Source organism: Chiloscyllium plagiosum, unplaced genomic scaffold, assembly GCF_037043375.1.
Source record: "Chiloscyllium plagiosum isolate Xiang-an unplaced genomic scaffold, Cpla_swu_hap1 HiC_scaffold_11, whole genome shotgun sequence".
Lineage (NCBI taxonomy): Eukaryota > Metazoa > Chordata > Chondrichthyes > Orectolobiformes > Hemiscylliidae > Chiloscyllium > Chiloscyllium plagiosum.
In genome coordinates this window covers 856,589-871,496 of record NW_028270149.1, presented here as the reverse complement: position 1 = coordinate 871,496, position 14,908 = coordinate 856,589, and the positions used below count along the sequence as shown (strand labels likewise).

The 14,908-nt window shown below is 45.1% G+C and overlaps 1 protein-coding gene across 2 annotated transcripts in view; it reads right to left on the bottom strand.

The window, feature by feature from the left end:
* Positions 1 to 14,908, bottom strand: part of LOC122561991 (importin subunit alpha-4-like) — a 138,937-nt gene that overhangs the window by 68,599 nt on the left and 55,430 nt on the right. For both annotated transcript variants that reach the window (XM_087991823.1, XM_087991822.1), the window contains 3 exons: positions 9,057 to 9,152; positions 8,057 to 8,142; positions 7,186 to 7,272 (listed from right to left, as the gene is read on the bottom strand). In XM_087991823.1, the coding sequence (XP_087847949.1) occupies positions 7,186 to 7,272; positions 8,057 to 8,142; positions 9,057 to 9,152 (269 nt within the window). The remainder of the gene's footprint in view (positions 1 to 7,185; positions 7,273 to 8,056; positions 8,143 to 9,056; positions 9,153 to 14,908) is intronic.

The window sequence follows — 14,908 nt, the reverse complement described above, 5'->3', positions numbered from 1 at the left end:
TAGAATTCTTTGAGAGGGCAGCACGGTGGCACAGTAGTTAGCACTGTGGCCTCATAGCACCAGAGACCCGTGTTCAATACCTGCCTCAGGCGACTGTCTGTGTGGAGTTTGCACATTCTGCCCGTGTCTGCGTGGGTTTCCTCCGGCGGCTCTGGTTTCCTCCCACAATCCAAAAATGTGCAGGTTAGGTGAATTGGCCATGCTAAATTGCCTGTAGTGTTAAGTGAAGGGGTAAATGTAGGGGAATGGGTCTGGGTGGGTTGCGCTTCAGCGGGTCGGTATGGACTTGTTAGGCCGAAGGGCCTGTTTCCACACTGTAATCTAATCTAACAAGCAAGTTTGACAAAGGAGAGCCAGTAGACATGGTCTATTTGGATTTTCAGGCTTTTGACAAGATGCTACACAGGAGGTTGCTAAATAAGCTAAGAGCCTGTGATATTAGGGGCAAGGTACTTGTTGGCTGACTGGCAGTAGGCATAGACGTGGGGATCTTTTTCAAGATGGAGTTCTGCAGGTGTCAATGTTGGGACCACAACTATTCACATTATACATTAACGATCTGTCTGCACTAGAGATTATTGTGCAAGATTAAAGCGTGTGGGATTGGGGAAAGTGTATTCAGATGCACAGAAAACTTGTTGGCAGAGAGGAAACAAAAAGTAGGAGTTAATGGGTCCTTTTCAAATGGCTGGCAGTAACTAGTGAGGTGCCACAGGGATCAGTGCTGGAACCCCAGCTATTCACAATATATATTAATGGTTTGGGTGAGGGAACAAAATGTAACATCTCAAACTTTGCAGATGATACCAAGTTGGGTGGGAGGGTGAACAGTGATGAGGATGCAGAGATCTTTCAGCATGATCTGGACAGGTTGGGTGAGTTGGCAAATCAGCAGGTACAGTACAATTTGGATAAATGTGAGGTTATTCACTTTGGAAGCAAAAGCAAGAAGGCAGATTACTACCTGAACAGCTGTAAATTGGGAGAGGGGAGTGTGCAGCAGGACCCACAGTCAGCGAAGGTAAGCATGCAGATGCAGCAGGCACGAAAGAAAGCAAATGGTGTATTGGTCTTCATTGCAAAAGGGATGTGTTGTTGCAATTATACAGCGCCTTGATGAGGCCACATCTGGAATACTGTGTGAAATTTTGGTTTTCTTTTCTGAGGAAGGATGCTCTTGCTCTCAAGGGAGTGCAGCGAAGGTTTCCCAGGCTGATTCTGGGGATGGTGGGACTGACCTATGTGGACAGATTAACTAGGTTAGGATTGTTTTTGCTGGAGTTCAGACAAATGAGGGTGGAATTGTTTAGAGACTTATAAAATTATAACAAGACTAGATAGGGTAGATGCAGGGAGGATTTTCCTAATGGTGGGTGTGTTCAGAACCAGAGGTCACAGTCTGTGGATTTGGGGTAGACCATTTAGGATGGTGATGAGGAGACATTTCTTCATCCAAAGGATGGTCAGCCTGTGGAATTCATTACCACAGGAAGTAGCTGATGCCAAAACAAAGGATGTATTCAAGGGGCAGCTAAACATACTTGGGGCAAACCGGATCAAAGGTTATGGGGGAGAAAGCAGGATTACAGCTGGGGGAAGAGAAATTACGATGCAATTAGGAAAGATTTAGGAAGTGTAGAATGGGGAAGGAAACTGCAGGGGATGAGCACATTAAAAATGTGGAGCTTATTCAAGGAAAAGCTCCTGTGTGTCCTAGATAATTATGTACCTGTCAGGCAGGGAGGAAGATATAGAACGCATGAGCCGTGGTTTACTAAGGAAGTGGAATCCCTGGTCAAGAAGAAGAAGGCGGCTTATGTTCGGACAAAATGTGAAAACTCAGTTAGGGCGCTTGAGGGTTACAAGGAAGTCAGGAAAGACCTAAAAAGAGAACTCAGGAGGGGACAAGAGAAGTTGTTGGCGGATAGGATCAGGCTTAACGCTAAGGCTTTCCGCAGATATATCAGGAATAAAAGAATGACGAGAGTTAAATTAGGGCCAATCAAGGATAATAGTGGGAAGTTGTGTGTGGAGTCAGAAGAGATGGGGGAAGCACTAAATAAATATTTTTCGACATTGTTCACTATAGAAAATGAAAATGTAAATGCTGGCGAGGAAGATACAGAGATACTTGCATCTAGACTAGAAGAGATTGAGGTTCACAAGGAAGAGGTATTAAAAATCCAGCAGAGTGTGAAAATAGACAAGTCCCCTGGGCCGGATGGGATCTATCCTAGGATCCTCTGGGAAGCAAGGGAAGAGATTGCCGAGCCTTTGGCATTGATCTTCAAATCATCATTGTCTACAGGAATAGTGCCTGAGGACTGGAGGATAGCAAATGTTCAAAAAGGGTAGTAGAGACAACCCTGGTAATTGCAGACCAGTGAGTCTCACTTCAGTTGTTGGTAAAGTGTTGGAAAAGGTTATAAGAGATAGGATGTATAACCATCTAGAAAAGAATAATCTGATCAGGGACAGTCAGCACGGTTTTGTGAAGGGTAGGTCGTGCCTAACGAATCTTATTGACTTTTTTAACAAAGTGACCAAACATGTGGATGAGAATAAACCGGTTGATGTGGTGTATATGGATTTCAGCAAGGTGTTCGATAAGGTTCCCCACAATAGGCTATTATACAAAATGCGGAGGAATGGGATTGTGGGAGACATAGCAGTTTGGATCAGTAATTGGCTTGCTGAAAGAAAACAGAGGGTTGTAGTTGATGGAGTGCAAATGAGCAGAGAGATCTCAGTGTCCATGTACACAGATCCCTGAAAGTTGCCACCCAGATTGACAGGGTTGTTAAGAAAGCATATAGTGTTTTGGCCTTTATTAATAGAGGGATTGAGTTCCGGAACCAGGAGGTTATGCTGCAGCTGCACAAAGTTCTGGTATGGCCACACTTGGAGTATTGTGTACAGTTCTGGTCACCGCATTATGAGAAGGATGTGGAAGCTTTGGAAAGGGTGCAGAGGAGATTTACTAGGATATTGCCTGGTATGGAAGGAATGTCTTACGAGGAAAGGCTGAGGGCCTTGAGGCTGTTCTCGTTAGAAAGAAGAAGGTTGAGAGGTGATTTAATAGAGACATACAAGATAATCAGAGGGTTAGATAGGGTGGACAGGGAGAGCCTTTTTCCAAGTATGAGTACGGCAAACACGAGGGGACACAACTTTAAAATGAGGGGGGATAGGTATAAGACAGATGTCAGAGGTAGTTTCTTTACTCAGAGAGTAGTAAGGGTATGGAATGCTTTGCCTACATCAGTAGTAGATTCGCCAAGTTTAAGTGCATTTAAGTCGTCATTGGACAGGCAAATGGACGTACATAGAATAGTGTAGGTGGGATGGGCTTCAGATTGGTATGAAAGGGCGCCGAAGGGCCTGTACGGCGCTGTAATGTCCTATGTTCTATGATTAGGTTTTAGAGTTGGATGATCAGCCATGATCTTGATGAATGGTGGAGTAGGGTCGAAGGGCCGAATGGCCTCCTCCTACTCCTATCTTCTATGTTTCTTTGGAAGAGAGGGCATTGTTACTAACTTTGCTGATGACACAAAGGTAGGTGAAGGGACAGGTCGTGTTGAGGAAGCAGGGAGGCTGCAGAAGGACTTGGACAGACAAGGTGCATGGGCAAAGAAGTGGCAGATGGATTACAATATGGGAAAGTGTCAGGCTATGCAATTTCATAAGAAGAGTAGAGGCAATGATTGTTTTCTAAATGGTGAAAGGCTTTGGAAATCTGAAGCACGAAGAGACTTGGGAGTCCTAGTTCATAATTCTCTTAAAATAAACATGCAGGTTTAGTGGGCATTTAGGAAGGCAAATGTAATGTTGGCATTAGTTTTCAAGAGGGCTAGAATACAAGAGCAGAAATGTACTGCTGAGGCTGTATAAGGCTCTGGTCCAACTGCATTTGGAATTTTGTGAGCAGTGTTGCATCCTTCTCTCTAAGGAAAAATGCCCTGGTGTTGGAGGGGGCTCCAGAGGAGGTTTACAAGAATGATTCCTGGGATGAAGGGGTGGTCAAATGAGGATCATTTGAGGACTCTAGGTCTGTACTCTATGGAGTTTAGAAGGATGAGGGGGCATCTCATAGAATCTTACAGAATAGTGACAGGCCTGGATACAGTCAATGTGGAGAAGATGTTTCCACCAGCAGGAGAGAGTAGGACCCGAGGGCACAGCCTCAGAGTGAAGGGCCAAACCTTCAGAACTGAGGCAAGGAGGAATTTCTTCAGCAGAAGGTGATTATCTATGGAACTCACTGCAGCACAGGGCTGTGGAGGCTAAGCCATTTGTGAGGGCATTGAAGTTAGAAATACATAGGTGGCCTAGTGGCATTATCACTACATTATTATTCCAGAAACTCAACAATGACAGTTGGTGGAATTTGAATTCAGTAAGAAGTATCAGGAACTAAGAATCTACTCATGGCCATTAAATCATTTTCTGGATTAGTGGTGCTGGAAGAGCACAGCAGTTCAGGCAGCATCCAAGGACAGGCAAGATCCGAGGACAGGCAAAATCGACGTTTCGGGCAAAAGCCCTTCATCAGGAATAAAGGCAGAGAGCCTGAAGCGTGGAGAGATAAGCTAGAGGAGGGGAGGAATTGGGAATACGGGATGGCATACGGGGGTGGGGAGAGAGTAGCATAGAGTACAATAGGTCAGTGGGGGAGGAGATGAAGGTGATAGGTCAGGGAGGAGAGGGTGGAGTGGATAGGTGGAAAAGGAGCTAGGCAGGTCGGACAAGTCCGGACAAGTCAAGGAGACAGTGTTGAGCTGGAGGTCAGAAACTAGGATGAGGTGGGGGAAGGGGAAATGAGGAAGCTGTTGAAGTCCACATTGATGCCCTGGGGTTGAAGTGTTCCGAGGCGGAAGATGAGGCGTTCTTCTTCCATGCGTCTGGTGGTGAGGGAGCAGCGGTGGAGGAGGCCCAGCACCTCCATGTCCTCGGCAGAGTGGGAGGGGGAGTTGAAATGTTGGGCCACAGGGCGGTTTGGTTGATTGGTGCGGGTGTCTCGGAGATGTTCCCTGAAGCGCTCTGCTAGGAGGCGCCCAGTCTCCCCGATGTAGAGGAGACCGCATCGGGAGCAACGGATACAATAAATGATATTAGTGGATGTGCAGGTAAAACTTTGATGGATGTGGAAGGCTCCTTTAGGGCCTTGGATGGAGGTGAGGGAGGAGGTGTGGGTACAGGTTTCACAGTTCCTGCGGTGGCAGGGGAAAGTGCCAGGATGGGAGGGTGGGTCATAGGGGGGCGTGGACCTGACCAGGTAGTCATGGAGGGAGCGGTCTTTGCGGAAGGCAGAGAGGGGTGGGGAGGGAAATATATCCCTGGTGGTGGGGTCTGTTTGGAGGTGGCGGAAATGTCGGCGGATGATTTGGTTTATGCGAAGGTTGGTAGGTTGGAAGGTGAGCACCAGGGGCGTTCTGTCCTTGTTGCGGTTGGAGGGGTTGGGTCTGAGGGCAGATGTGTGGGATGTGGACGAGATGCGTTGGAGGGCATCTTTAACCACGTGGGAAGGGAAATTGCGGTCTCTAAAGAAGGAGGCCATCTGGTGTGTTCTATGGTGGAACTGGTCCTCCTGGGAGCAGATACGGCGGAGGCGGAGGAATTGGGAATACGGGATGGCATTTTTGCAAGAGATAGGGTGGGAAGAGGTGTAATCCACCAACCCCACTCCCATTAAATCATTGTCAATTGTGATGATGCTGCTCCTTTAACAATGTTATGTTGTCCTTGGTTTATTCAAAAGGGGCTCTAAAAGGCAGAGGTTCCAATTTGTTTTGAGTAGCAACATTGTTTATGGCTAACAGATACTGCCTAAGGCAACAATCAGGGAAAAGGGCTTTTAGGATTTTTTAAAACACTTGTTAAATGAAAGGGGAGTGGCCACGTTGGGTTTTCAGATAAGCTATTGTATATTCTGATCTCTTCGTGTTTCTGTTTGTGTTTCATTTGGTAGTCTGTAAATAAATTGTTTTGTTTAAAACTGAGTGGTTTGACCAGCTACATCACTCCTGAAATATCCATTTTACATCTGCCTAAAACAACTAAAAAATTTAGGGTCTAGGCTACCTTCTTAAAAAATTGTGAGGGGGGGTCTGGCCTGGTCCATAACAGACCCGACTGAAACAATATCCCCCGCAACTTAACAAAGAGCTCTTCCAATTTCAAGCAACATCCCATAAATACACCCCATTGGCAAAGAGGTAAATTCAAACACAGGTTCTTATAGGACAGAAATATCGCAGAGAGGATCAGCTAAGGATCACTGGCTGAAGCATGGAACCTCTTTTCACTGCAGCAGCTTTCTTTGACCTGCAGCTTTGAACAGCCTGCTTGCTAAAACCAAACTAGAAAAGACTACAGCAGAAATGGCCCCATCAACCCTGCAAAGGCCTCCTTACTAACATTCAGGGGCTAGTGCCAAACTTGGGAGAGATGTCCCTTAGCTGAAAATGTGTTGCTGGAAAAGCGCAGCAGGTCAGGCAGCATCCAAGGAACAGGAGAATCGACGTTTTGGGCATAAGCCCTTCTTCAGGAATGTCCCTTAGACCAGTCAAGCAACAGCATGACATAGTCATTCTCACAGAATCATACATTACAGGCAATGTCCCAGACACCAGCAGAACCATCCCTGGATATGTCCTGTCCCATTGACAGGATAGAACCAGCAGAGTTGGAGGCAAAGTGGTATACAGTCAGGAAAGAGTTGCCCTGGGAGGCCTCAACATTTACCCCAGACTCCATGAAGTTTTATGGCTTCAGGCTAAACATGGGCAAGGAAATCTCCAGCTGATTACCATACTGTCTTCCCTCAGTTGATAAATCATTGCTCCTCCACATTAACCAACATTTGGAGGCAGCACTGAGGATGGCAAGAATGCAAAATGTACTCTGGATGGGGGATTTCAAAGTCCACAGTTAAGAATGTATTGGCAGCAACACTAGTGATTAAGTTGATCAGGTCCTAACGGATGAGCAATAACTGGTGGTCCAGCCAGGAGTGAAATGTTAAAAATGGTCTTTAGGTTTAAGTGGGAGTTTAATCCGCAGGTGTAGAGATACTTCAGCTTGAGGGGGAGACTAAAACTAGAGAGACAACCCCTCTGTCCATAATACCCCAGATACCAAACCACTTTCAGTGTAATATTCTTCAACTGGTTAGGTTCTCACCAATTATGTTCCCCAAGGCCCAAACTGCTTGTTCACAGACATTTTGATGTGGTGAGTGCAACAACCTTAGGAAATAAGGCACAGCATCTGTAATAGAACATTGAAGCTGGTTATTACAATGCCTAAGCAGTGTACTTACTCCAAATACTTTTGTCTGCATTATTGAAACAATTACAGCAAGTGAGTCATTTTCTTTAAGATGCTCACAAACCAAGATAATTCAGATATCACTGAATAGATGGTAGTCTATTTTGTGGAATATAAAATTGAAAAATCTCTAGCGTAAATCACCTGGACATCACTGAAAGATCTTACGCATTTACTGAGATAAAATTACAGACAAAAACATTTGTTAACTTTTGGAAACTGGATTCATTGATAATTGTTAGTCTTGCCACAGCTTTCTTTGGCACACATCTACCAGTGACACTGTTGACCCCCAACATGGAAACAGGTAAATCACAAAAATCAATGGTGACCCGCACTAAAACAGTTAAACACTGACATTTCCCAAGAGACAAACATCTTTCATTTTGAAATCCTGCAGTGTATTCCAACCCTACACCTTCAATAATCATTGCTAATACAACAAATTTCCAGAGCTCTAAGAGGCTTATTCTAGGATAACTTAACAGCTGTAATCTCATTTTACAATGCAGTTTTCCTTTCCTGATCTGCAATTTAAGCAAACTCCAAACTCTTCACATTGATTGGCCTTCTGTTCCTGGATTCCATGCTGAAACTTCTAGTCAATATATTTCTCATACAAGTGGGATGGTAAGACTTTACTCAAACAGCAAAGTCCAAACAAATTTCTGAACAATGACCACCGTATAACAGCAGATCATAAAAAGTTTGTTTGATCACTTACTAGCTTTGACTACAGCCTGTGTTTGTGCTGATGTTCCTGATGCTATGTTGGTCAATGCCCATGCTGCTTCAAACTGGAGTGAAGGGCTGCATAGATGGGAGCAGTGGAGAATTACATGGGTTAATGGAAATATTCTCAGGTTAAGTATTTCTCAATGAGAATTTGAGTTACAACTCATTAACTATCCAGGTTTGGTTCAGCAGTAGCACATTCACTTTGAAAGCAGAACTTTGTGGATTCAGTCACGATACTACCACATAATCCACATTACCACCAAAGTTCAGTACTGAGGGCATGCTGACTGTCAGATCTTCAATACTGGGGAAGTGCTATACCGTGCGAGAGTCAGTACTAACAGAATGCTGCACTGTCAGAGAGTCATTATTGAGGGAGAATTGCACTGTCAGAGGGTCAGAACTAAGGGAGTGTCAGTAGTGAGGGAGCTCTGCACTGTCAGAGGGTCAGTACTGAGGGAGTGCAGCACTGTCAGAAGGTCAGTACTGAGGTAACATTTTAATGTCGAAGGGTCAGTACTAAGGGAGCGTCAGTAGGGAGGGAGCTCTGCACTGTCAGAGGGTCAGTACTGAGGGAGTACCATACCGTCAGAGGCTCAGCACTGAAGAAGTGCCACATTGTCAGACGTCAGTACTAAGGGAATGCTGCATTGTCAAACAAGTATGTGCCCATATCCAAACAGCTGGCTGCTTTAAGAAAATAGTCAACACCTGGGGAAGACATTTGCACAATGCATACTTGAAACAGGGAATTTCAGGAAAAGAAATGATTTTCCAAGTAATAAAAGTTTGTTCTCCACACGTGAAAAACTCCAGGCACACTTTCATAGGTTTTCATATATGCATCATTTTGTAAAAGTTCCCAAAACGGCAGCAACACGGGTAATAAAGGGATAAGAAAGGATATCATAATGCAGGAGAACCGACACTTATACTTTAAGAACACACAAAGCTCTGTCAAATTATCATACAAGCACAGTACATACTTCTCATCTCTTTCAAGACATTGCACAAGGATTGGCAAGATTCCCGAGTTGATTAAGTCATCAATGGGTGGGTTCCTGTCACTTGACAGAAGTTTTCTGCATAAAAAATTGAGCAAATATATGTTATACTTTGTACATTATGATGAACTAAATTAGGTATGAATCAAAACAGAATTTCAGAATACCTTTCATTTACCGCATTGTATCTCAATTTCTAACAGTTCACTTCTTTGACACATGACAACCTGAAACTAAGTCAGCATTTATAGTTTCTAATGAACTGTACTGTTAGAAGACATTTACAGACCCTCAATAACATGACACAAAAATAATCAGCTTTACCATTAAACATACATATTTAGTGTTTTAATATTAGTTCATGTGGAACTCTCCTGGTGTTGAAAAACATTTTGTGAAGATGAAAGATCTGAACTCCAAAATACTGATCACTGACCAGAAACTCAACTAGACCAGCCATATAAACACAGTGGCCTTAACAGCAGGAGAGAGGCTAGGAATACTGCAGGAAGTAACTCACCTCCTGACTCTCCAAAGGCTATCTACCATTTACAAGGCACAAGTCAGGAGGGTGATGGAATATTCCCTTGCCTGGATGCGTGCAGTTCCACTAACACTCAAGAAGCTTGACACCATCCAGGACAATGCAGTCTGCTTGACTGGCTCCCCATCCACCACCTTCAAATTCACTTCCTTCACTACCACCATACAGAGGCAGCAATACATGCCATCTAATAGACACACAGCAAAAATTAACTAAGGCTTCTTTAATGGCACCTCCTACACTTTTAACCACTTTCATCCAAGAAGAACAAGGTCAACAAGGACATGGAACAGCACGACCTGTTAAGTTCCTCTTCAAGCTAGTCAGCATCCTGATTTGGAAATATATTGTGGTTCCTTCAGTTGATTTACCTGCAGCAGTTCTAAATCTTGGCTCATTCAGGAAGAGCCTATAGTTAACTTGGCAGAAGGAGCTCTTGACTTGGTTAGTCTCTGGCCAGGTGTTTATCCTCTATATTGTACTTGGTGAGAAATAGAAACATAGAATTCTATAGTACAAAATGAAGGCATTCGACCCATGATGTCAGCACTGGCTCCTAAAAGAGTTACCCAGATGGTCCCACTCTGCAATCAAGTGACATTGTATTAAATAATTTCTGAAAGCCAAAATGGAAAACAACCACAGTGCCCTTTTCCATTGCCTGTGTCATCTCCTCAAAGAACTCAATTACATTTGGCAAAGCCACCTTGACTGTCTAGTACGAACTTATTTCTTAGAATCAATCCCTACAGTGTGGAAACAGGCCCTTCGGCCTAACAAGTTCACACCGACCCTCCGAAGAGTAACCCACCCAGACCAATTCCTCCTATCCTATATTTACCCCTAACTAATACACCTAACTTACACATCCCTGAACACTGTGAGCAATTTAGCACAGCCAATTCACCTAACCTACACATCTTTGGACTGTGGGAGAACCACACAGACACAGGGAGAATATGCAAACTGCACACAGACAGTTGCAAGGCTGGAATCGAACCTGCGTTCCTGGCGCTGTGAGGCATTTCTCCAAGTTGTTTACCTTTTCCCGTATTATAGCCTCCATCAGTTTTCCCACTACTGATGTGAAGCTGACAGGAATTAATATTAACTGTATTTTCTCTCCAAAGATGCAGCAGACCTGAGATTTTTTCCAGCAATTTCTGATTTTGTTGAGTTCACGATGCTGTCTTTTTTGCATCTTTAATTGTTACAGTTCCCAGAAGGAACAGTTTTAACAAGGTGAATACTCCTGTAACTAAGGATTACAAAAGTTCAAATCTCTGCTTTGGTATTTCCATCTTGTACTCATTCTTTTTACAGAAAACGCCTATGTTACAGTTAACGTAGAAAATAGAAACGTACAACACAGAACAGGCCCTTTGGTCCACGATGTTGTGCCGAGGATTAATCCTAATGTAAAATAAAATAACCTAACCTACACACCCCTCAATTCACTGTTGTCCATGTGCATGTCCAGCAGTCGCTTAAATGTCTCTAATGACTCTACTTCCATCACCACTGCTGGCAACATATTCACAACTCTCTGCATAAAGAACCTACCTCTGACGTCTCCTCCATACCTCCTCCTAATATCTTAAAACTATGACCCCTCGTGCCAGTCAATCCTGCCCTGGGGAAAAGTCTCTGGCTACTGACTCTATCATGCCTCTCATTCCTTTGCATACCTCGATCAGGTCTCCTCTCTTCCTCCTTCTCTCCAGAGAGAAACGTCCGACTTATTCAACCTCTCTTCATAAGGCAAGCCCTCCAGTCCAGGCAGCAGCCTGGTAAACCTTCTTTGCACCCTCTCCAAAGCCTCTGTATCTTTCCTATAGTAGGGCAACCAGAATGGACACAATATTCCAAGTGTGGTCTCACCAGGGACTTGTAGAACTGCAACAAAATCTTGCGGCTCTTAAACTCAATTCCTCCTGTTAATGAAAGTCAAAACACCATATGCTTTCTTAACAACCCTATCCAACTTGGGTGGCAAGTTTGAGGGATCTATGCACTTCAATACGAAGATCCCGCTGTTCCTCCACACTGCCAAGAATCCTGACTTTAACCTTACATTGAGCATTCAAGTTTGACCTTCCAAAATGCATCACTTCACATTTATCTAGGTTTCTCAGCCCAGCTCTGCATCCTGTCTATGTCACGCTGCAGCCACAATAGCCCTCTATACTATCGACGGCACCTCCAACCTTTGTGTCATCTGTAAATTTACTAAACCACCTCTCAACCTCCTCATCCAAGTCATTTATAAAAACTACAAAGGGCAGAGGCCCAAGAACAGAGCCCTGTGGGACACCACTCAACACAGACCTCCTGGCAGAATACTTTGCATCTACAACCACTCTATACCTTCTGTCAGCCAACCAATTCTGAATCCAGATAGCCAATTCTCCCTGTATCCCATACCTTCTGACTTTATGAATGAGCCTATCCTGGGGAACCTTATCAAATGCCATGCAGAAGTCTATATACACGACATCCACTGCTCGACCTTTGTCGACCTGTCTTGTCACCTCCTCAAAGAACTCAACAAGATTAGTCAGGCATGACCTGCCCCTCACACAGCCATGCTGACTGCCTTTAATCATGCTATGCTTTTCCAAATAGTTATAAATCCTATCCCTCAGAATTCTTTCCAAAACCTTGCTGACCACAGACGTGAGACTGACTAGTCTGTAATTGCCAGGGATTTCCCTATTATCTTTTTTGAAAAGAGGAACAACATTCACCTCCTTCCAAACCTACGATATGACTTCTGTGGAGAGTGAGGAAGCAAAGATCTTTGCCAGCGGCTTAGCAACCTCCTTTCTCGCTTCCCGGAGCAACCTAGGATAAATCTGGTCTGGCCCTGGAGACTTATCAATCTTAATGTTTGCCAAAATTTTCAGCATATCAACTTTGTCAATCTGTTTCCCAACTCCTCAAAGTTCTTATTCACAACAAGGTCCCTTTCCTTAGTGAAAACTGAAGCAAAAAACTCATTTAGAGCTTCCCCTATCTGCTCAGACTCCACGCACAAGTTCCCTCCGCAATCCCTGATCGGCCCTACCTTCTCCCTGATCATTCTCTTATTCCTCAAATATGAGTAAAATGCCCCTGGGTTCTTCTTAATCCTTCCCATCAAGCCTTTTGTGTGCCCCCTCCTGGCTCTCCTCAGTCCATTTCTGAGCTCCTTTCTATTAAACCTGTAATTCTCTAAAGCTGTGCTAGATCCTTGCTTCCTCCACCTTACGTAGGCTACTTTCTTCCTTTTGACAAGAAGCTCTTCTGTTCTCATCATCCAAGGCTCGTTAATCTTATCCCTTCTTACCTGTCTCAGATCAACAAATTCATGCATCGTTAACATTGACCTGTAATTTGTAGTGAGTGCTGACCTTGAAGAAAGCTGTCAGTGAAACCTCAATCTCACTAGACTGGCTTTCTGCTTTCCCAATACCAATTTAAAGTGGTATTGATAGGACAACAACTGATTATGTAAGAATAATGATGCAAGCTGAAGTATGAATATAAACTTATGAAAACTGTTTTTAAATTTAAAAAGTATGGACTTATAATCACAACAGAGAAATTTGACATTCAATAAATATGAAACTCATTTTTCAATATTAATGATGGGGTGTTTATTAGGACTTTTAATAGACAATAGGTGTAGGAGTAGGCCATTCCGCCCTTCGAGCCAGCACCACCATTCATTATGATCATGGCTTTGAGGAGTTGGGAAACAGATTGACAAAGTTGATATGCTGAAAATTTTGGCAATCAGTATCCTGTTCCTGCCTTATCCCCATAACCCTTGATTCCACTATCCTTAAGAGCTCTATCCAACTCTTTCTTGAAAGTATCCAGAGACTTAGCCTCCACAGTTCAGGCAGCATCCAAGGAGCAGTAAAATCGACGTTTCGGGCAAAAGCCCTTCATCAAGAATACAGGCAGAGTGCCTCCTCTCATTTATCTCTCCACCCTTCAGGCACTCTGCCTGTATTCCTGATGAAGGGTTTTTGCCCGAAACATCGATTTTACTGCTCCTCGGATGCTGCCTGAACTTTTCCAGCACCACTAATCCAGAATCTGGTTTCCAGCATCTGCATTCATTGTTTTTACCTACTTGGCCTCCACAGCCTTCTGGGGCAGAGCATTCCACACACCCACCACTCTCTGGTTGAAGACGTTTCTCCTCAACTCTGTTCTAAATGGCCTACCCCTTATTTTTAAACTGTGTCCTCTGGTTTGGGGAGAAAGTGAGGTCTGCAGATGCTGGAGATCAAAGTTGAAACTTTATTGCTGGAACAGCACAGCAGGTCAGGCAGCATCCAGGGAACAGGAGATTCGACGTTTCGGGCACAGGCCCTTCTTCAGGAATGAGCAGAGAGTGTTCAGCAGGAGAAGATAAAAGGTAGGGAGGAGGGACTTGGAGGAGGGGAGTTGGAAATGTGATAGGTGGAAAGAGGTCAAGGTGAGGGTGATAGGTCGGAGTAGGGTGGAGGCGGAGAGGTCAAGAAGAAGACTGCAGGTCAGGAAGGCGGTGCCGGGCTGGAAGGATCCGGCTGAGACAAGGTGGGGGGAGGGGGGATGAAGAAACTGGTGAAGTCCAAGTTCATCCCCTGCGGTTGGAGGGTTCCCAGTCGGAAGATAAGACGCTCCTCCTCCGACCGTCGGGTTGTTGTGGTTTGGCGGTGGATGAGTCCAATGACCTGCATATCCTCGGTGGAGTGGGAGGGGGAGTTGAAATGCTGTGCCACAGGTTGGTTGGGTTGGTTCGTCCGGGTGGCCCAGAGGTGCTCCCTGAATCGCTCCGCAAGTAGGCGGCCTGTCTCCCCAATATAGAGGAGGCCACACCGGCTGCAGCGGATGCAGTAGATGATGTGGGTGGAGGTGCAGGTGAATCTGTGGCGGATATGGAAGTTTCCCTTGGGGCCTTGGAGAGAAGTGAGGGGGGAGGTGTGGGCGCAAGTGTTGCACCTCCTGCGGTTGCAAGGGAAGGTGCCGGGAGTGGTGGTTGGGTCGGTGGGGGGTGTGGATCTGACAAGGGAGTCGCGGAGGGAGTGGTCTCTACGGAAAGCTGATAGGGGAGGGGAGGGAAATATATCCTTGGTGCTGGGGTCTGTTTGGAGGTGGCGGAAGTGACGGCGGATGATGCGCTGTACATGGAGATTGGTGGGGTGGTAGGTGAGGACCAGTGGGGTTCTGTCCTGGTGGCGGTTGGAGGGGCGGGGCTCAAGGGCGGAGGAGCGGGAAGTGGAGGAGATGCGGTGGAGGGCACCGTCGACCACGT